The 21,310-nt window shown below is 34.9% G+C and overlaps 1 protein-coding gene across 4 annotated transcripts in view; it reads right to left on the reverse strand.

Annotated features, from left to right (window-relative positions):
* Positions 1-21,310, reverse strand: part of VPS13A (vacuolar protein sorting 13 homolog A) — a 241,199-nt gene that overhangs the window by 165,197 nt on the left and 54,692 nt on the right. For all 4 annotated transcript variants that reach the window (XR_008662454.1, XM_055309662.1, XM_055309663.1 and 1 more), the window contains exons 18-20: positions 10,103-10,292; positions 9,868-9,982; positions 2,043-2,179 (exon numbers count right to left, since the gene is read on the reverse strand). Coding sequence is in view for 3 of the 4 variants with exons in the window: in XM_055309662.1 (XP_055165637.1) it covers positions 2,043-2,179; positions 9,868-9,982; positions 10,103-10,292 (442 nt within the window). In the remaining variant the exon portion in view is untranslated. The remainder of the gene's footprint in view (positions 1-2,042; positions 2,180-9,867; positions 9,983-10,102; positions 10,293-21,310) is intronic.

Below are 21,310 nucleotides of genomic sequence, written 5' to 3' on the forward strand. Positions count from 1 at the left end.
CTCAGCCATTAGAAACGACAATTACCCACCATTTGCTTCAACGTGGATGGAACTGGAGGGTATTAAGCTGAGTGAAATAAGTCGATCGGAGAAGGACAAACATTATATGGTCTCATTCATTTGGGGAATATAAATAATAGTGAAAGGGAATAGAAGAGAAGGGAGAAGAAACGGGTAGGAAATATCAGAAAGGGAGACAGAACATGAAGACTCCTAACTCTGGGAAACAAACTAGGGGTGGTAGAAGGGGGGGAGGGCGTGGAGTGGGGGTGAATGGGTGACGGGCACTGAGGGGGGGGCACTTGAAGGGATGAGCACTGGGTGTTATTCTGTATGATGGCAAATTGAACACCAATAAAAAATAAATTTGTTATTAAAAACTTTTTTATATTTGATAAGAAGCCTTTTTATTAAAAACAAAATTAAGAGACAAATATAGCCTATGTTTCTATGTCATGATGATAGATATTTAGATATTTTTATAAGAAGAATCCAGAATTAAATATTAGGATAGCTGAACTGTACTCCCAACTCTGCCATTTATACGACCTCAAGCAAGTTATATTTGTACCATCTCCTTCTTGGTGTACTACACATGCTAATTTTTTTCACTTAAACATCCTAGAGATCACTCCACCAGAGTATATAAAGATCTTATTCATTCACATCTATACATATATGTGTGTATGTGCCTTCACATTTGCACCTCTATTTTATATAGCTCATGCACAGCAGACGGTCAAACTTATTACCTCTGAAGGGTAATCAATTTTAGGTAAAAAGTCAAGCAAATTGCCTAAGGAAACAATACTAGATATTATTCCTGACCTTATGCTCCTTTTTTTTTTTTTAATTTATGATAGTCACACACAGAGAGAGAGAGAGGCAGAGACACAGGCAGAGGGAGAAGCAGGCTCCATGCACCGGGAGGCCGACGTGGGATTCGATCCTGGGTCTCCAGGATCGCGCCCTGGGCCAAAGGCAGGCACCAAACCACTGCGCCACCCAGGGATCCCCTGACCTTATGCTCCTGCTATTACACCACACTGCCCTTGAAACAATTCCACATCTAAAGTCAAATATGAATAACTAAATGTATAAATTTTATTATAAATATAAATCCAGCAAGTGTCTATGTAATTACCAACTGAAAGTAAAAACATAAAGGACAATGTCAATATCAAGGAAAGGCCCGTATTTCTCAGGTCGCCAGAAAAGCTTTCCAATATTACCCGTACCTCTTGGGTCTTTAAATTGTTCTAACTATTTAATCTACATTTAATGATCTAGAGCAGTGCTATGCCACAGAACTTTCTAGTAGGATGGCAATGTTCTCTACCTGAGCTGAAACAGCAACCCAAGACACTTATAACCATTAAATTCCTGAATGTGGCTAATGTGACTAAAGAACTAATTTTTATGTTATTTCATTTTAGTCAATGTAAACAACTACATGTAGCCAGTGGGTACCCATATAGAACAGTGCAGATCTAGTAACCCAAAAAAATTTCTCTACTCAAAACTGAGGAAGAAAAATGTACACATTTGGATGGAAAGGGAAATGACTCTGATAAATGCAAGATGACCATCTCAAATTAAGATTTAATAGAAGTATTAAAATGTCACTATCAAAAAAAACAAAAAATAAAATGTCACTATCTATAGTGATATATACAAAAAATTTCAGAAGGATGAAGAATTATTTCCAGAACTTTCTCCCATTTGATTTTAATTAGTCAAGTAGTAAATTTACACTGAAAAGGAATTAATCTCAAGCATTACTCTCAAATAATATAATTCTTAGGTTTACCCTAACCTGCATAGTTCAAAATGATCATTTTGTTATTAGAAATGTACAAAAACTACTCAGTTAAATGAAACTGCACATTATTTACTAAAAAAGAAAGAATTCTCAAATCCTACAATCTACTGCAAAGCTAACAGTAAATACTGCAAATCAAACTGTTTGAAAAACAAAATACATTTTTAACCTTAAGAAACATCTTTAAGTGTCAAACTACACAACAAACATTAGTATGTACCTTTAGATGACCAAGATCTAAAAGAAGCAGATTTGATGTAGGACTAAAAATTCCATCTTGTGGGATAATAACATAGGAAGCCTTCAGATTAATTCTGAGATCAAGAACTTTCTGTGTTTCAATAATGTACAGCAGTCCTGCAGAAAAGTTAAATTGAGAATAATGTGCAATTAGTATTAAGTTTTAAAATACCTTGAGCAAAATATCTTCAACATAATGTAATTTGTGGTCAACATGTATGTACATTCCTGATATAATGGAGAAGAGAATTATGATGGTTCCTCAAATAAATGTTTGTGACCCCAAACTCCATTTGTGTAAAATCAGGGACATATATATCTAAGAAATTAAGTTCTATGAAACATTCACTAAGCTTAGAACTTAAGTATAGAACTGACTCAAAGCATTGTTAATTTTTGTCCCCCAAATGATCTTTATTCAAACACAGACAACAAGATTTTACTCAAGTTTGTTTGCTGGGTCAATCAGGTATGGATGGTCCCAAGAAGCAGCCATTAAGGACAATCTAGCATTCAATTATCTGTCTCACTGTTAAGCATTTCTCTATCTTCATTTCCATTTCAACTGTAAGACTTTCTCAACCAAAATGATCCGTGTCATGGTATTCCCGACTCTCCAAATCCAAGTCCTGTACTCCTAAGAAGTCTTACCTTTGGCCTTACTTTCAACAAAGGCTTCCTGGATGCCAAGAAACCGTGATCTATCTAGTTTGTTTCTTAATGGGAAGAAAGGGGGAGAAGTGAATATTTGGTTTTGGATATAAGTCTACTGTATCTCTTCTCTACTTCCCATTGCACTTAGAAGAAAATCCAAATTGTTTAATACAACTTTCAAAGTTTTGCTTTATCAACACTATGCATCATTCCACTTCCCTTCACTCACTACATTAGAACCAACCTAGCCTTCTGCAACTGCCAAATTAACCCACTTCTGTCCCTGGCTGGGGCCCTCACAGTTTACCACTGCTTTGAAGGCTCTTCCTTCTACTCTTCAACTGTGTTAGTCTTAACACACATACTTAATGTTACTTCAAGTCAAAGAACTATTCTCTGACATCATCACCAAAACAATACTGAGATACTCATTATTTTCATTTCCTTCACAGCATCTGGGCCCTTTAGCAATTTGTTTACTCCATCTGCTCCAACTTCACCCATGTGCCTGCCCTGTGAAAGTGGATCTGAGCCTTTTAAATCTTTTTCCATTGCAAATTAGCACTGAAGGAGATAGGAAATCCTGGAGAGAGACTGCAGGAAGGACAGGTGTTGCTTCCTGGTGTGTCAGTATGCTCACTCAGCAATATCTGACAGTGGTGGGACTTTCTCCAAAACCAGGCTCCTGCTGTGCATAGCTACCAACAGCATCCAAAAGCCATCCTTTCCCTAAAAAACCCCTTCAGTCAGTTTCACAACAGAACACACCCAGTGAGATACTGTCCCATGAACAGCTTTCTCCATCACATCAGAAAGTAAGTTCTATAAAGTTTCAGAGAGCAACTTTCCAGCCACTTTCTCTAAAATGGCATGAATCGCAATCCTCAAGGAAGAGAAGGATATCCTGCCAAGGAATGCAATGTCAGCATTGATGGCAATGGCTACTTCTTTCAGCTACTCTTCCTGTATTCCTTTTTTTTTTTTTAAGATGTTATTTATTTGGCAGAGGGAGAAGAAGTAGACTCCCCACTGAGCAGGAAACCCAATAGGACAGGAGGCTAGATCCCAGGACCCTGGAACCATGACCTGAGCCCAAGGTAGACTCAGCTGACTGAGCCACCCAAGGCCCCCCCTGTGTTCCTTAAAATTACTTCTTCTTAAAGTGAATTTTTAAATATTTAAATGGATAAATCTTAATTTTATGTTTATCCTATTTTAAAATTATAAGATCCATTAATAGGCAAAAACTACATCTATTTTTATCACTGCTGTGCTCTCCAAAACTTAGCACAGTGTCCAATATAGATTTGGCTTGTGATAAATATCTGACTGAGTGAATAAAGGAGATCACTGAAAGAAAATGAATAACTATGATCCTATCAGAGAGCCTGATGTGTCAAATGAAGGGTTTTGATAAATGACCACATTTGTCAAAATGACCACATTTGACAAGGGTAACTAACAACATGTGTATATTCTAGGAGCTGGTCTCTCCAACTGACAAAAAGGAAAAGATCTGAAAACCTTCACTGCTAAGAATGAAGAAAATAATACAAGAAGAAAATTAGGTCATAGAGGAAAAGGATAATAAATAGAGGCTAATACAGAAAAAAAGACAGGAGAGAATGAATGGAGAACCAAAAAAGAGAACTATGTAACAGATGAGTCTCTTCCAAAATTGGTAAATTTTAACTTCTGGAAAAATATTAAAAATTTATTATTGAATTTTTTGAATTAACTTCAATACATACAGTAGCACCCCACTTTTTCCCAATATTAACATTTTATTTTACATAATAATAACTATACTATTTGTGCACAGAAAGAGAACAGACTTCAAATAGTTAAGTATGTTACCTTTAGAAAGTAAAATACTAAAGAATTCAGCTTTCTAAAAACATTTCTATATAACATCTGAAATTTACACAGTGGATATTTACTATTTTAGTAATTCCTCTGATTTTTTAAAAATACTTGAGAGAGAGAGAGAGAGAGAGAGAGAGAGAATGAGGTGGAAGACCCTGAGATCATGACATGAGTTGAAATTGAATGTGACTTTTAACCAAATGAGCTGCCCAGGCGCCTCTGGTAATTCTTGAGAATTTCAGTCAAGAATTAAAAAATCAAAAGTAGCTTAAAAAAAAAAAAGCAGTCTCTGCAACAATCTCAAATTTTAAGGAAACACAACAGGAAAGACATTACCAAAAACAAATATAAAACTTTTATGAATCTATAGCAATGTCAGTTAAGATTAAATGCCTGGTATATTTTTGGGTGAGGGCATAAGTTCACTGCTTTAAAGGGAGTCTTTAGTTATAGTCAATGCAGAAATAACCATTATTAAGGAAGCAAAAACAAACAGCTTCCTTTGGAGTATATAATGATTAAAAAATGATTGAAAATAGAGTATTTCTTTTCCTGTTTTCTTAATCCATCTTCTTTGTCAAAGATTACATTCACCTTGTAAAAGCAGGACATGGTAAGAGAACTTTAAACTAACTGGTAAGACTTTTACTTAAGGAAACACTTGATACAGTCTTACCACATCCCAGACACCTAAGCTGGTGATATTACTTGATCAGCACTAACACTTTCCTAGAAATGACTGACAACTACAGAAGTCTTAGAAGACTGAAATGGACAAATGCCCGTATTTCCTTAGAAAGAAAAAAAAATAAGTTAATATTTTATTAATTGGTCAAGTGAATGTGGATTTTTTTTAAATTTATTTATGATAGGCACACAGTGAGAGAGAGAGAGAGGGAGACACAGGCAGAGGGAGAAGCAGGCTCCATGCACTGGGAGCCTGACGTGGGACTCGATCCCGGGTCCCCAGGATCGCGCCCTGGGCCAAAGGCAGGCGCCAAACCGCTGCGCCACCCAGGGATCCCCAAGTGAATGTGGATTGTGAAAAAATTTTAAGCACATAAATTAATGCACAACTAGAAAGAAAAGCATTGATCATTAGAAGCTAGTATATTTCGTAAAACAGGCATTCTATGTTAACGAAATTTCTTCTTGAAATTTCTTCTAAATTTTTTCCACTTTTACTCAACAGATAACTAATAAATTGCAGAACTATTATAGATGTAATATATCAATAATTGAGCAACATACTTAAAGAACGCCTTTACTTTTTTCCAAATAAATTTTTGGGGTTTTTAAAAATTTTTTTTTAAGATTTTATTTATTTACTCATGAGAGAGAGGCAGCGACATAGGCAGAGAGAGAGGCAGGGTCCCCACAGGGACTGATGTGGGACTCTATCCCAGAACCCCAGGATCACAATCTGAGCCAAAGGCTGAGCCACTCAGGTGCCCTAAATTTTTTTATTGAGAAAGTAAGCATGTGACCCTGAGATCAAGACCTGAGACAAAAATCAAAAGTCAGATGTTTGACTGACTGAACCACACAAGGGCCTCTGCCTTTACTTCTTGAGAGAAAATGAAAGTATGGACTGTATCACACAGTTAATCATGTGTCCACAAGTGGAATTCACAGATTTCATGCACATGAATGGGAAACAAGTTACAATTTTATTTTCATGAACTACAGCTGACATTCAGTATCTCCTTCTACTATAAATGTAAGCAACAAACTTTGTTACTTATACAAATTGTGTATCATTTATGTTCCCTAACATAACTGAAGACAACTGAAGTTTCATTTATGCCTTCAAACTAATCGTAGGTTTTTGATCTATTGTTAATTCTTGTTATTTTAACCCATAAATAAAGAAAAACAGATACATTGCTACTAACACAAATTTGAGATTCTTAAAATATTTTGAAACTGTGTTCTATTTACTTTCTTTGTAATTCTAGGTAGTCTATGTACTAAAAACCAATATTTTGATTAGAGATCCCTAAGCTTCACACCAAACTGACTAAGGTGTCCATGAGACACAGAAAGTTATAAGGACCACTGATATTAAACAGTTTTACCTAGAAAATGATAACCTTTCACCCAAGGCTTCAAAAGATGACTCAAACACAACAACAACAACAAAAAAAGGAAAATGAATCAATCTAGAAAGATGAATTTTAATAAAGATAAAATCTTGAACTTAAACTCAAACGTTTAACTCAATTTCTAAATCCTGGTAATATGAATGAGTATGTACCAAGACCTATTCTTCCACTAAAAGCAACCAAAAACATTGGACATAAGATAAAACAGCAACAAAAAACTTACTAAGAAACACTAAGGAGGCAAAAGAGTAAGGATTTATCAAGTCAAAAATCAATCTGAAGTAACAGACCAGAAAAATTTTATCCCAAGATCATTTTTTGTACCCAGCAATTCCTTTCCACAACCTCACAGAGCACAGGGAACAGAAGAAAAGGTAAGGAGTCCAGCAGGGGTTCTTCTCACAAATTTAGAATCTCAAAAGATACCACTCAAGAGAAGAGTAATCCAGAAGTTAAACCCTCCTCTCTCTAAAAACCTACTCACAGAGGAATGGAAAGAAAGAGAAAAACTGGAAGAAGGGGGTAGTATCCCTCTGACTATTACCACAATAGAGTCCTCAAGTGGTACACAGCCCAACATCTCTTTGGCATTCCAAAATATCTCAGGTACTGACTTTAGCAAAGTGGTCCACCAACATGCCCAAGACAGAGAGAAGAAAAAAAAATTCTTCCTTGAATGAAAGTCCATTTAACCTAGACTCCAGAGAATTTTCTCAAATAATTTTCCAAGACAAATGAACAGCTCACAATCAAAACTCATTAACTATATAAAAACAAAAGCTACTATGAATAAGAGTCAGCCAAAACAAAAGATAAGAGGAAAAAACCCCACAAAAGTCGTCACTTAATTGAACTATCTGAATAGAGAATTATCTGGTGAGAAAAAATTTAACCACACTTACCCTGTTTGAAGAAATAAAAGTTTAAAGATATCCATGAACTCTGAAGAACAACAAAGAGATTTTAATTTATAACAGAAGAATTCCAAAAATGAAAACTATAATCAGTAAAATTTAACCTAAAGATGTAATAGCAGGGATACCCGGGTGGCTCAGTTGGTTAAGCATCTGCCTTCAGCTCAGGTCAAGACGTCTATCCAGGTCCCATGATAGAGCCCCTTAATGGGCTCCCTGCTCAGCAGGGAGTCTGATTCTCTCTCTCTCTCTCTCCCCCTCTGTCCCTCATCTCTGCTCATTCTCTCAAATAAATAAACAAAATCTTAAAAAAAAAAAGATTTAATAGTACAGTAGCACAGTTTAAGAAGATGTCAGTAATTCAGAAGGTAAATTACCCAGCATGTAAGAGAGGAAAGAAAAAAAGATATAGAAGAATAAAGGCAGAGTAAGAAATGCTAAAGGACATTAATCCAGAGTTCCAAAAAAAGATTTAAGAGAAAAAATGTATATGGTTAATGAGTAAAAATTTTCTGGATGAAATTTCTAAAATTTGTTTAATCTACCAATCCTCAGAATGGTCCACAGCTGGATATATCACACTGATACAGAATATATAAGGTAAGATAATCTTGGGGCAGATGGGTGGCTCACTCAGTTAAGTGTCTGACTCTTGTCTGACTCTTGATTTCAGCTCAGGTCATGATCTCAGGGTCCTGATACCGAACACATCAGGCTCCATGCTGGGAGTGGAGCCTGCTTAAAATTGTCTCTCTTCCTTTCCCTCTGCCCCTCCCACACACACGTTATCTTTCTCCCTCTAAAAACAAAAAAAAAAAAACAATGTAATATACAGAATTGGTGAATCATTATGTTGTATACCTACCACTAACATTGTATGTCAATCATACTTGAATAAAAAAATGGAGACAAGTAAAACAAAGAAAGAACAATAGCACATAATTGATGAAGATGGTAAATGGGAGTTCTAGTGCTCTCAAGTCCTTGTAATGACTGAGGGAGAATAAAAAATTTTACTAAAATTATATTTTGAGATAAACAGTGTTACTATTACTAGAGTGGTATAGTGAAGGGGTGGAGGGAAACAAAGTAATGCTAGAATTTATCTAAAAAAGACAAGAAAAAAAAAGTTGAAAAATATCCCACTATATTGTTGTTGATACGACACATCTAAAAGATACAGGGGAAAAGAATGAAAAATATAAACAAATTCTAACCAAGCAAAAACTAGAATATCCATACTAACACCTGAAAAAATAAATGAAAATATTTTAATTTGAATTAAAATGTTTCTAAAAATACATGCAGTCAACTTCATAGAAATAAAAGATTTGGCTTATTGGAGAAAAAATTTTATTTACTGACAGCAATTTGATACTGACAGCACTAAATTTATAAAGAAAAGAAATGACAGATCTAAAAGAAACAGACAAATGCACATGCACAGTGACACTACTTTTCCTGTATTTCTCTAAAGAACTATTGGAATATGGTGACAGAAAACAGGGAAAAATCCAGTAAGGATACAGATTTGAAATATAGGATAAATATGACCTAAAAATATGTATAGGTATGAAAAATATAGGCTTTCAAACATGTTAAATATTTTTTAATTACCACATACTGAGCCAGAAAGCAAATATCAACAAATTGCAAAGCATTAAAATCATATAGATTAACTTTATATGATCTTATATATTTAAAATATATATTTTAAAAAGGGAATCTGTAATTTAAAATCTTCCACAAAAAAATAAAATAAAATAAAATAAATAAAAATAAAATAAAATAAAATAAATAAAATAAAATAAAATAATCTTCCACAAAGAAATCTCCAAGCCCTTATGGTTTTACTATTTCATTAGGTGAAATACAGAAAGAAAAAAATAACACCAAAACTTATAAAAACTCTGCAAAAGGATAAAAAAGGATGGAATTTTCTTTTTGGAAGCCAATATATTAAAATATGGAATTCATTACATGAAATGAAAATGCCAGGTTCAATCTCTCACAAACAGAATTCCAAAAATTCTAACATAACATGAAATTAACTTGAATGTGGTAATAGGTTTTGTCCTTTCTGGGTGTAAGAAATGATTATTGTTATACCTGAATTTAAGTAAAATAGTACCAATTACTTTCAACTAAACTATATGTAGTCTAAAAGCATAAATTTAAAGTATACCTTACTAAAAACAGTTTAATGTGACTAAAAGTTTGTGTAGGATACAATTTTTAATAAACCAACATTAATACTAGCATTTACCTGTTGCTGTCTTGTCACGAAATTCTTCAAGTTTTGTCAAAGTCACTGACGTGAGCTGTGCTAGATTTACCTCTTTTGGAGGCCTGAAGAATTCCACTATACTATTCACTGTTCTCTGTTAAAATAAATATTATTAACATTAGGCACAAACTCAAAGCAAATTGAAATATATTAAAACTTAGGAATTAAGAAATGCTTACTGCAAAAAAAAAAAGAAAAGAAAAGAAATGCTTACTGCATCATATATCATTTCTAAAGGTTCAGCTTCTATGATACACCTTTGAGCAACAGTTTCATCTAACGGATTTATCTCAAATATAATTTGGAAGAGTGAAGTAGCATCATCCAATGAAGATAGGAGGCGAGGTTTTGTTGAATTATCTGGCAAGCCAGTAACATGAAATGAATCAATTTTGGTTTCAAATCTACATGAAAAAAGACAGGACAAAAACTAGCTATCAATACAATTTTACATTTTACAGTATTTTTCAAACTGAAAATAAAGTTAAGATTAATAAAAAAACAACTTCAATTTTCATTTCTTTCTATTCCATTCATGTCAAAGAAAATATACAACTATTTGATCTGAATTGACAAAGATTAATTCACAAACAACCCTATTCACATGTTGACTTCTATATTTTAAAAAAAGTCACTGATTACCAGAGCCTCATGAAAGAAAATTATCATGTAAGCCAGTGCCAACGTTGGAAAACCTGAACTGTTTCATTCTCCTCAATTGCTGGAGATTCAAAGTGGACAACTCTAGGGGACCCAATCATGGGGGGGCCCCAAAAATATTTTGAGATACACCTCCAGGAACTGGAACAGTTTCCTATAATAAGCATTAGCGAAAAAAACTTTCAGGCTTCAGGAAAGGAAAGGCGAAAAGAAACCGTTTAAAAATATGCCACAACTTTATGTTCTTCTTAAAAGGCATGCTCGTTGGAGGAGCTAGTTAGCTACAAGCCTAACCTAATGAAGTATTATCAAAGCCAAAATACCTAGAGAAGGGAAATACCAACTTTAGTCAGGTCTACTATTCCACACAGGAGGAGGGAAATACCCAATTTCCCCAACGCTAGCTATCTTCTCCCACCTGAGGCAGGGAGAAGGGGAGTACTAAGAAACTTAAGTTCACAGACCAGAAGCATGGGATCACTAAAAAACAGAGAGCTAATCACAGCACCATAGAACTGTTCCCTTTCCCCCTATAGCTTACAACTCAATCACTAAAGGCTTATTTACATAGTTCATTTCACCCCATACATCACACATCATGTTTGGCTATCAAAAAAAATGTCACGGCATAAGCATAGCAAAAGGCAAACAACATAACCTGAAGTGAAAAAACTATTTAAAAACTAATATGCTAAGGGTTATAATGGACAAAGTAAACAACATGCAAGAACAGATGAACAATATAAGCAGAGAGATGGAAATCCTAAGAAAGAAGCAAAAATAAATATTAAAGATCAGAAACACTATAACAAGAATGCCTTTAAAGGGCTTATAAGGAGGCTAGATGTATCTGAGAAAATCAATGCCTGAGCTGGAGAATGTATCAGAGTCATAAAAATACAGGAAACAGAGAACAGGGATGAAAATAACAGAATAACCAAGTGCTATGGGACAACAACAAAAAAATGCACCCTATGCATAAAAAGAATCCCAGGAGAGAAAAGCACCAATTTTAACCAAGAACGACTGACAATTTCCCCAAATTAATGTCCAACATTAAGTCATGGATCCACAAAGGTCAGAGCACATCAAGCAGAATAAATAAATGCAAACAATCAAAAAACCACACTCAATTATATTTTTAAACTACAAAAAAAAAATGTAAAGAAAAAAATCCTGAAATAAATCAAAGGAAAGAACAACCTAGATATAGAGGAACAGGGATAAGGATAACATCTGCCTTCTCAGAAGCCATGGAAGCAAAAAGAGTGTAGCGAAAATTTTAAAGTGTTAAGACAAAAAAAAAAAAAAAAAAATCACCAACTTAGAATTCTGTACTGTATGAAATTTTCCTTCAAAAGTTAAAACAAAATAATGACTAAGACAAAAAAAAATGGGGAAAATTATTTAACTACATCTGCCTTTTGAGAAATAGTAAAAAGTTATTTAGAGAAAAAAAACCCTTTAATCAAATTAATATGTTCAATATAATAGTAACAATGTATTCAGTTCTATATGTTTGTAAGTATGACTTATGTATGTTTTTATGCTTATGTATGTATGTTCATATATAAGTGAAATGAATAGCAGCAATGATACAAGGAACTAGAACAAAACTCAATTAAACAGGGGTGTCTGGGTGGCTCAGCCAGTTAAGTGTGTGATTCTTGATGTCAGCTCAGGTCTTGATCTCAGAGTTGTGAGTTCAAGCCCTATGCTGGGCCCCATGCTGGGTGTGGAGCCTACTTTAGAAAGGGGAGGAAAAAAAAGGATACTCAAACTACAATGGGCAGGAAAAAAAAAAAAAACATAGAAGAAAGAAAAGGTAAGAAAGGCAAAAAAAAAAAAAAAAAAAGGAACAAATAGAAAACACCGAAGATTATGGTAAATGTTAAGAGATTAAGACAGGTCATGGTCTATGAAAAAAATATTTACAAATGACACATCTGATAAAAGACTTATCCACAATATACAAAGAACTCTTAAAATTCAAGAAGAAAACAGTACAAAAAAGGGGCGAAAACCTTCACAGACACTTCACCAAAGATGACATATATATGGCAAATAAACAGATGAAAAGATGTTCTACATCACAGGTCATCAAAGAAATGCAAATTAAAACAACAAAGATTCCATGACACATCTATCAGGTGTGGCCAAAATCTAAAATACTGGTAATGCCAAATAAGAGTGAGGGTGTGGAGCAACAGGAACTCTCCTCTCCTACATTACTGGTGAGAATGCAATGGTATAGTCTTTTTGGAAAAGAATTTTGCAGTTTCTTACAAAACTAAACATACTCTTAGCATAGGATCCAGTAGTCAGACTCCTTGATATTCACTCAAAGAAGCTGAAAATTTACATCCCTACAAAAACCTGTACACAAATGTTTACAGCAGCTTTGTTCACACTTGCCAAAACTTAGAAACAGCCAAGACAGCCTTCAGTAGGTGAATGAATAAAATGAACTGTGTTACAGCCAGATAATGGCATGTCATTAAGCACAAAAAAAAAAAAAAAGCCAAACGTGCTAATGAACCATGAAAAGACATAAAGGAAGTTTAAATGCCTATTACTAAATGAAAGAAGTCAATCTGAGAAAGATACATAGCAAATGATCCTAGCTACATGCATGACCTTCTTGAAAAAGGCAACAACTACCGACACAGTAAAAAGATCAGAGGCTGGAAGGTGGGGATGATGAATAAGCACAACAGAGGATTTTTAAAGCAATGAAAATACTCTGTATGATACAGTAATGGACATGTCATTGTCCAAACTCATAGGAAAACACACCATTAAGAATGAATGGCAATATAAACGATGAACTTTGGGTGAGCATGATGTGTCAATGAATGTAAGCTCGTCGTTAACAAAAAAACACACCATTTTAGTGCTTGATGTTGAAAATGGAGGAGGCTGCGCATGTGCAGGAGGTAGAGAGGTAACTTCTGTACCTTCCTCCCAAACTAGTTTTGAAAATAAATGAATACAGAAGCCTGGGTGGCTCAGTTGGTTAAGTGTCTGCCTTTGGCTCAGGTCATGACCTCCAGGTCCTGGGATTCAGCCCTGCATTGGGCTCCTTGCTCAGCAGGGAGTCTGCTTCTCCTTCTCCCTCTGCTCAATCCCCCCGCCCTTGCTCTCTCTTTCAGCTCCTCCCTCTCTCAAGTGAGTAAATAAAATCTTTTAAAAAATAAAAATAATAAAGTCTTTCCAAAAAAAGTAATAGAGGAATATCATTGAAAATTGCAGAGTAAGGTGCTCCAAGAATTAGTCTCTATGTTAAGCTAGCAAAAACTGCCAGAGTCAACATCTCTGCAAGTCTGGAACTTAATCAAAAACTTACATCAACCAAGGAAATGCTTAATGAAGACAGCTACATTTCTTTTCTTTCAGAAAGGAAGCACTTTGGCATTTTTATTTAACTTTCTACCATTCCCCATTCCCAAGCACAGCAGTGAGAATGCTAAGTGGGCCACATTCTGATGTGGCCTGCTGGAGCCAGCGGACTGATACAAGATGCTAAGGTCTGAATGTGTTTCCCTCAAAATTCACTTGTTCAAAGAGTAGTGCCCATTGTGATGGTATCTGGGGCATTTGGGAGGTGATTAAGTGATGAGTGCTATGGGATTAGAGGTCTTATAAAAGAGACCCTACAGAGAACCCTAGCCCCTTAATCTTATGAAGACACTGCAAGAACCTGGCAGTCTGAAATTTGGAAGAGGGTTTCTAGCAGAACCTGGCAGTGTTGGTCTGCTAGTGTTGTACTTCCAGCTTTCTGAACTGTGAGAAATAAATTTCAGTTTTTTTATAATTCCAGGCTGTGGTTATCTTATTGTTCCTGCTCAAATGAAGGAAGACAGGAGTCTTGTCCTTAAAATAATGATGTCAAATGTTTTCACCTGCTTGACAGTTCCCTAAAGAACCAGTGTAGAGGGTGACCTCTATTTTGTTACCTGTCATGCAGGCAAAAGTAACATCTGCCCCAAAACTTAAAGAAATAGATTAATGATAGCTGTCTGGAACAAGAGATAGTAGATGGGGAAAATACCAGCCAGATCCCAGTACCCAGGAATGAGGAGGCTGAAAGGAAGTTTCTTTGGGGAAAAAGGCTCAGAAAGGCCACAATGTAAACCATGGATGCCAGAGAGCAACACACATACTGAGGACCCAATGTATGTTCAGCAAAGACCTGAGAGGAGCCTGGGCATGCACTTCTAACAGATTTGTGAGCTCCATGCAAGCAGGGGGTGAATGCTAAGGCAGAGCGGTAGGAAGCCTGGCACAGAACTGAAGTACCATAGCCCAGAGTCAAGTACAAGGACCTAGAGAGTATTTCTCTGTTTTGGTTTTAAGAATTTAAGGAAATCGGGCAACCTGGGTGGCTCAGCAGTTTAGAGCCTGCCTTCAGCCCAGGGTGTGATCCTGGAGACCCGGGATCGAGTCCCATGTTGGGCTCCCTGCATGGAGCCTGCTTCTCCCTCTGCCTATGTCTCTGCCTCTCTCTGTATCTCAAAAATAAATAGATAAAAAATCTTAAAAAAAAAAAAAAAGAATTTAAGGAAATCTGTCAGTTAACTGCCTGATCACTGAAATAATGGAACAGATACTTAAGCAATCACAAATGACAAAGAACAGAGTCTTCTCAAAAAATAGTTTGGAAAATTCATTGTATTCATTTGCTAGGGCTGGTATAATAAATTATCACAAAATGAGTGTCTTAAAACAAGAACTTATTCTTTCACAGATATAGAGTTCAGATGTTTGAAATCTGCTGGTTCTTCCTGGAGACTTAGAGGGATAATATGTTCCATGTTCTTCTACAAGATTCTTACTGTTGCCAGGAATCCTTGGTACAAGTTGGCCTGCACATATATTATGCCTATCACTTTTATCTCTCTGGCATTCTTGTGTGTCTGTCTACAAATCTTCTTCTCCAGTCTTCTTGTTTCTTGTATGTCTGTATTAAAATTTCTCTCTTCTTATAACACCACCAGCCATTGAATTAGGGCTCACTCAAATCTATAGTAGATTAAACTCAAATCTACTTCATTCAAATTTGTTAGTTATGAACTTCATTATATCTAGAAAGACCCTATTCCAAACTAAGGTTACAGTCACAGGTACAAGAGTTAGAACTTGACACAACTTTTCGGAGGAAATAATTCTACCCACTAAAGTCAGTACACAAATGAAAGACTACAGCCCTCAATAATAAACAACAAATACAGGTGAAAAAGGAGAATCTAATTTCCGTAGTTAACACATTTTACAATACAAAATGCCAATTTTTAAACAAATAAATTATAAACCATACACAGGAAGAATGTACTAAAGACAAACAAGCTGCCTTAAATGCGCTCTACAATCTAAAGGAAATCATGGACAAAGGTGTAAAGAAATCAGGTAAAAGATATCGAAACAATATAAAAAGGGAGGTTTTTTTTTAAGATTTTATTTATTTATTCATGAAAGACACACAGAGAGAGGGAGAGACACAGGCAGAGGGAGAAGCGGGCTCCCTGTAAGCAGCCTAACGTGGAACTTGATCCCAGGACCCCAGGATCACGACCTGAGCCAGAGGCAGATACACAACCACTGAGCCACCCAGGCATTCCTAAATAGAGATATATTAAGTGTAAAATACGAATAGAAAATTTGTAGATAAGAATATAATAGCTGAAAGGAAAAAACATTAGAAAAGGTCAAGAGCATATGTGAGAAGCCAAAAGAATAAGTCAAATTGAATACAGACAAGTGAAATTACTGAGTCTGAGGAATTGAATGAAAAATGAAGAGTGCCTGGGTAGCTCAGCTGTTAAGCCTCTGACTCTTGATTTTGGCTCAGGTCATGATCTTGGAGCCATATGATCAAGCTCTGCTTTGGGTTCCATGATGGGTGTGGAGACTGCTGAGGAGTCTCTCCTTCCCTCACCCTCTGCCCCATCTCCATTTCTCTCTTCCTCTGAAAAGAACAGAAAGAAAAAATAAAAGAAGTTAGGAAAGGAGGAGGGACGGGAGGGGAAGAAAGAAGAAACAAAGAACAAAGAACTACACAGTGCCTAGGTGGGAGAGTATCAAGCAGACCTACACATGTATTCTGGGCATCCCAGAAGAATAGAAAAGGGGACAGAAAGAATATTTGAAGAAACAGTGCTCCCAAATCTGTCAAATTTGATAAAAGCCATTAATCTACCCATCAAAGAAGCTGAATGCACTCTAATAAAGATCAGCTCAAAAAGACACACACAGAACACATTATAATCAGTCAAAACCAAAACGAAGATAAAATCTTGAAAGCAGCATGAGAGAAGCAACTCATCACATGCAAAGGATAGTTAATAGGTTAAGAGCTAATCTATCAGAAACCACAGAGGCCAAAAGGCAGTGGGATGATACTCTAAGTGTTGAAATTTTTTAAACATCAACTAAGACTTCTAGCTGGCAAATGAAAAGAAATTAAGACATTTACAGATGAAAAAAAAATGCCAAGGGAGTTCGTCAATAGTAGATCTGCCCTAGAAGAAATGTTAAGGGAACTTACAGGCTAAAATGAAAGGACAGTAGCCTATAGACAGTAACTGTAAACTATATGCAGAAATAAAAAATGGTAAGGCTAATACATAGGTGGATATAAAAGCCAGTGTTATTTTATTTCTGGTTCCTAACTCTTCTACTTCCTCTAGGATTTAAAGACAAAAAGCACAAATCAATCATAAATCTAGATGAACAGGCATGCAATGTATATATAAAGATGTAATTTGTGAACATAATAACATAAAGGCGAAGAGCATACCTGTGTAGGAGCAGAGTTTCTGTAGATTACTGTAGCTAAGTTGGTATGGATTTAAACTAGACTGTCTTAAATCTAGAATGTTAATTGTAATTTCCATGGTATCCACCAAGACAATGAATAAAATGTATACAGAAAAAGAAATGTGGACAGAATCAAAAAGAAATCAAACAACAGAAAGGCAGAATTGGAGGCACTGGGGTGGGGTGAGGGGAGTATAAAGACATACAGTAAACAAATGGCAAAATGTCTTAAGTATTTCCTGGACAGTAATCACTTTAAATGTCAATGTTATTAAACTCACCAATTTAAAAATAGAGACTAAAAAATAAAAAATAAAAATAAAAATAGAGACTAGCAGAACACATGAAAAAACATGATTCAATATGTTGTGCACAAAAGACTCACTTTACATCCAGACACAAAAGCTGAGAGTGAAGGGATGGAAAAAGAATCTGTTCAACTTGTACCCAAATGAGAACACTATTTACATTAATATCACACAAAATAGTCTTTAATTAAAAAAAGTTCTATAACAAAATGTTCACTTTATATTGATAAAGGGTAAATTCAAAGATGTAAATATGAATCCCTACATTGACAAAACTCAAGAGAAAAATAGACAATTCTACAATAACAATGGGAAACTCTAATATACCATCTTCAATAAATGCAGAACATCTAGACCAAGAAACAAATAAAGTAATAGAGAATCTGAACAAAATTATAAACTAATTATATTTAACTTATATAGGACATTCCACCCGACAGCAGAATACACATTCTTTTCAAGTGTAGGCACATGGAACACTCCCAAGACAGATCCAGACCATGCGCTTGGCCACAAAACATGTCTTTAAAACTTTACAGAGTGAAATTATACAAAAAATCCTCCCCAATCACAATGGCATTAATGTTGGAAATCTTGGAAGTAAATTCCAAAAGTTTCTGGTAAATTTCTAGAGGGAAAACTTAAGTTTCTCAAATATGTGGCAACTGAACAAAATATTCTTAGTCAATAGGTCAAAAAAGGGCAAGGAAAATTAGAAAATACTTTGAAATGAACATAAATTAAATGCAGCATGACAAAACTTAAGATATACATCCAAAGTGATGCTCATAAGTAAATTTTTATCTCTAAATAACCACATTAAAAAACAAATATATCAAATCAATAGCATTACTTTATACCTCAATTAGAAAAGAGAAAACCCAAAGCTCACAGAAATAATAAAGACAACAAAAACTTGCCTCTTTGAAAAACAAACATACTTACAAAAATCTTTACCTAGACTAAGAAAAAAAAAGACACAAATAACTAAAGTCAGAAATGAAAGTGACAGTATTCCTATATACCTTGAAGGAAAAAAAATAATTATAAAAATGTATTGCAAATGATAGGACATAAAGAAAATATATAAACTAAATGAAATGGACAAATTCCTAGAAACATACAAGATTACAAAACCTGACTCAAGAGAACAGAAAATCAGAACAGATCTATAACTCAAAAGGAAACTGAATCAGTAATCAATCTCCAAAAGTAATCAACCTCCCAAAAAAGAAGAGTCCAAGACCAGATGGTTGGTTTTATCAGTGATTTCTATCAAATATTTAAAGAAGAATATCAATCCTTCTGAAATTAATCCAGAAAACAGAAGAGGGAGCACTTCCTAATTCATTCTGAGGCCGGAATTCCCCTAATACCAAAATCAAGGAAATACATCATGAGGAAAGAAAAAAGTAAAAAACAAAACTAAAGGCCATTTTTAAAATAAAATTAAATTAAATTAAATTAAAAAATAAATAAAATAAAATAAATAAAATAAAATATAAAATAAATTAAATAAAATAATAAAATAAATAAAATAAAATAAAATAAATAAAAAAATAAAATAAAATAAATTAAATTAAAATCCCTTATGAAGACAGATGCAGAAACTTCAACAAAATACTAGCAAACTGGGGTGCCTGAGTGGTCAGTTGGTTAAGCATCTGCCTTTGGCTCAGGTCATGATCCTAGGGTCTTAGAATCCACCCTGCACTGGGCTCCCTGCTCAGTGGCAAGTCTGCTTCTCCTTCTGCTCCTAACCCCCATCCCTGGCTCATGCACACACACTCTCACTTAAAATACTAGCAAACCAAATTTAACAGCCTATTAAAAAGACTACATCATGGCCAGGTAGGATTTATTCTAGGAATCTATTTGATGGGGGCTGCAAATAAAAAAGCAATAAAACAATCTATTAATAGAATGACAAAGCCACAAGATCGTCTCAAACAATGCAAAAAAAAAATTTTATTCTAAAATCTTTTAAAAAATTTTTTTTCAGAAGTAAGGAATACAGTGTACTTCCCCAACCTGCAAAAGGGCATTTATAAAAAAAAAACAACACACACACACAACCCACAACTAGAATCATACTCACTGGTAAAAGATCAAAAGCTTTCCCTCCATGAACAGACAAGGATGTTCACTTTCAACCCTGTTCTAGAAGTTCCAGCCAAGGTAATTAGCCAAGAAAAAAAGTTAAAGGCATCTAATTGGAAAGGAAGAAATGAAAATCTCTACTCATGGATGGTATCACTCTACATGAGTGAACAACACAGGGGTTAGGGGCAATGACAATATGCATAGTCAAAAATTCAGATATGACTTCTGTCTCACCAAATTCCTAATAACTTCTCACGGATGAGAAGCCTTACCAATAGCATAAACAGTCCATTGACATATATTTTGTGATATGCGTTTTATACAATGTTCTTAAAATATAGAGGAAAAAATTTTTAAATCATAAGGGAGAAAAAATACATTTGCAGTACTGTAAAAAAAAAAAAAAAGAATCCACAGATAAATGAACCCATGCAGTTCAAATCCATATTGTTCAAGGATCAATTGTATGTAGAAAATCCCAAAGGATCTACAAAAAAATAGAATTAATAATTCAGCAAAGTTGCAACTCACAAGATTCACATGCAAAAATCAACTGTGCTGCCATACACCTACAATGAATAACCTGAAGAAGAAACTGACAATTCCATCACATTAACATCCAAAATGGTAAACATTTAAGAAAATATTTAATCAAAAAAAGTGTAAGACATGAACAGTGAACAAAAAATTGTTGGAACAAATGTAAAAAGACATAAATAAATGGAAGGATATCTATACTCATTGATTGGAAGACTTACTATTGTTATGATGGCAATACTACTGAAAGCAATCTATAAATTTAATGTAATCCCTATCAAATTCAAAGTAGCTTGTGTGTGGAATGGAATATACAAATCCTCAAATTCATACGGATTTGCAAGGTACTTCAAATATCCAAAATATTCTTGAAAAAGTAGAACACGATAAAAGACTTGCACTTTCCAATTTTAAAATTTACTACAAAGCTATAGTAATCAAAGCAGTGTGGAAGTGACATATGAACAGACACAATGAGTCTATAGAATGGAAGGAAATAGAATTAGAGTCCAAAAATAAAGCCATGTATCTATGGCCAAATGATTTTCAACAAGGGTAACAATCCCCATCATTCAATGGGGAAAAATAATCTCTTAAACAAGTGGTGTTAGGATACCTGGATATCCACATACAACTTAATCAAATTGTATTTATTCACTGTCTAACCCACATACAAAACTTAACTCAAGGTGGATCATAAACCCAAATGTAAGAGTTAAAACCAATACTCTTACAAAATGTAGCACTAGATTTCCACAATCTTGGATTAGTCAAACCTTCTGAGATATAACATCGAAAGCATAAGCAATGACACAAAAACCCCAGATAAATTATACTTTATCAAAATTAAAAACCATGCATCAAAGGACATTATCAAGAAAATGCAAAGAGGGATCCCTGGGTGGCGCAGCGGTTTAGCGCCTGCCTTTGGCCCAGGGCGCGATCCTGGAGACCTGGGATCGAATCCCACGTCGGGCTCCCGGTGCATGGAGCCTGCT

Source organism: Nyctereutes procyonoides, unplaced genomic scaffold (assembly GCF_905146905.1).
Source record: "Nyctereutes procyonoides isolate TBG_1078 unplaced genomic scaffold, NYPRO_anot_genome, whole genome shotgun sequence".
Classification (NCBI taxonomy): Eukaryota; Metazoa; Chordata; class Mammalia; order Carnivora; family Canidae; genus Nyctereutes; species Nyctereutes procyonoides.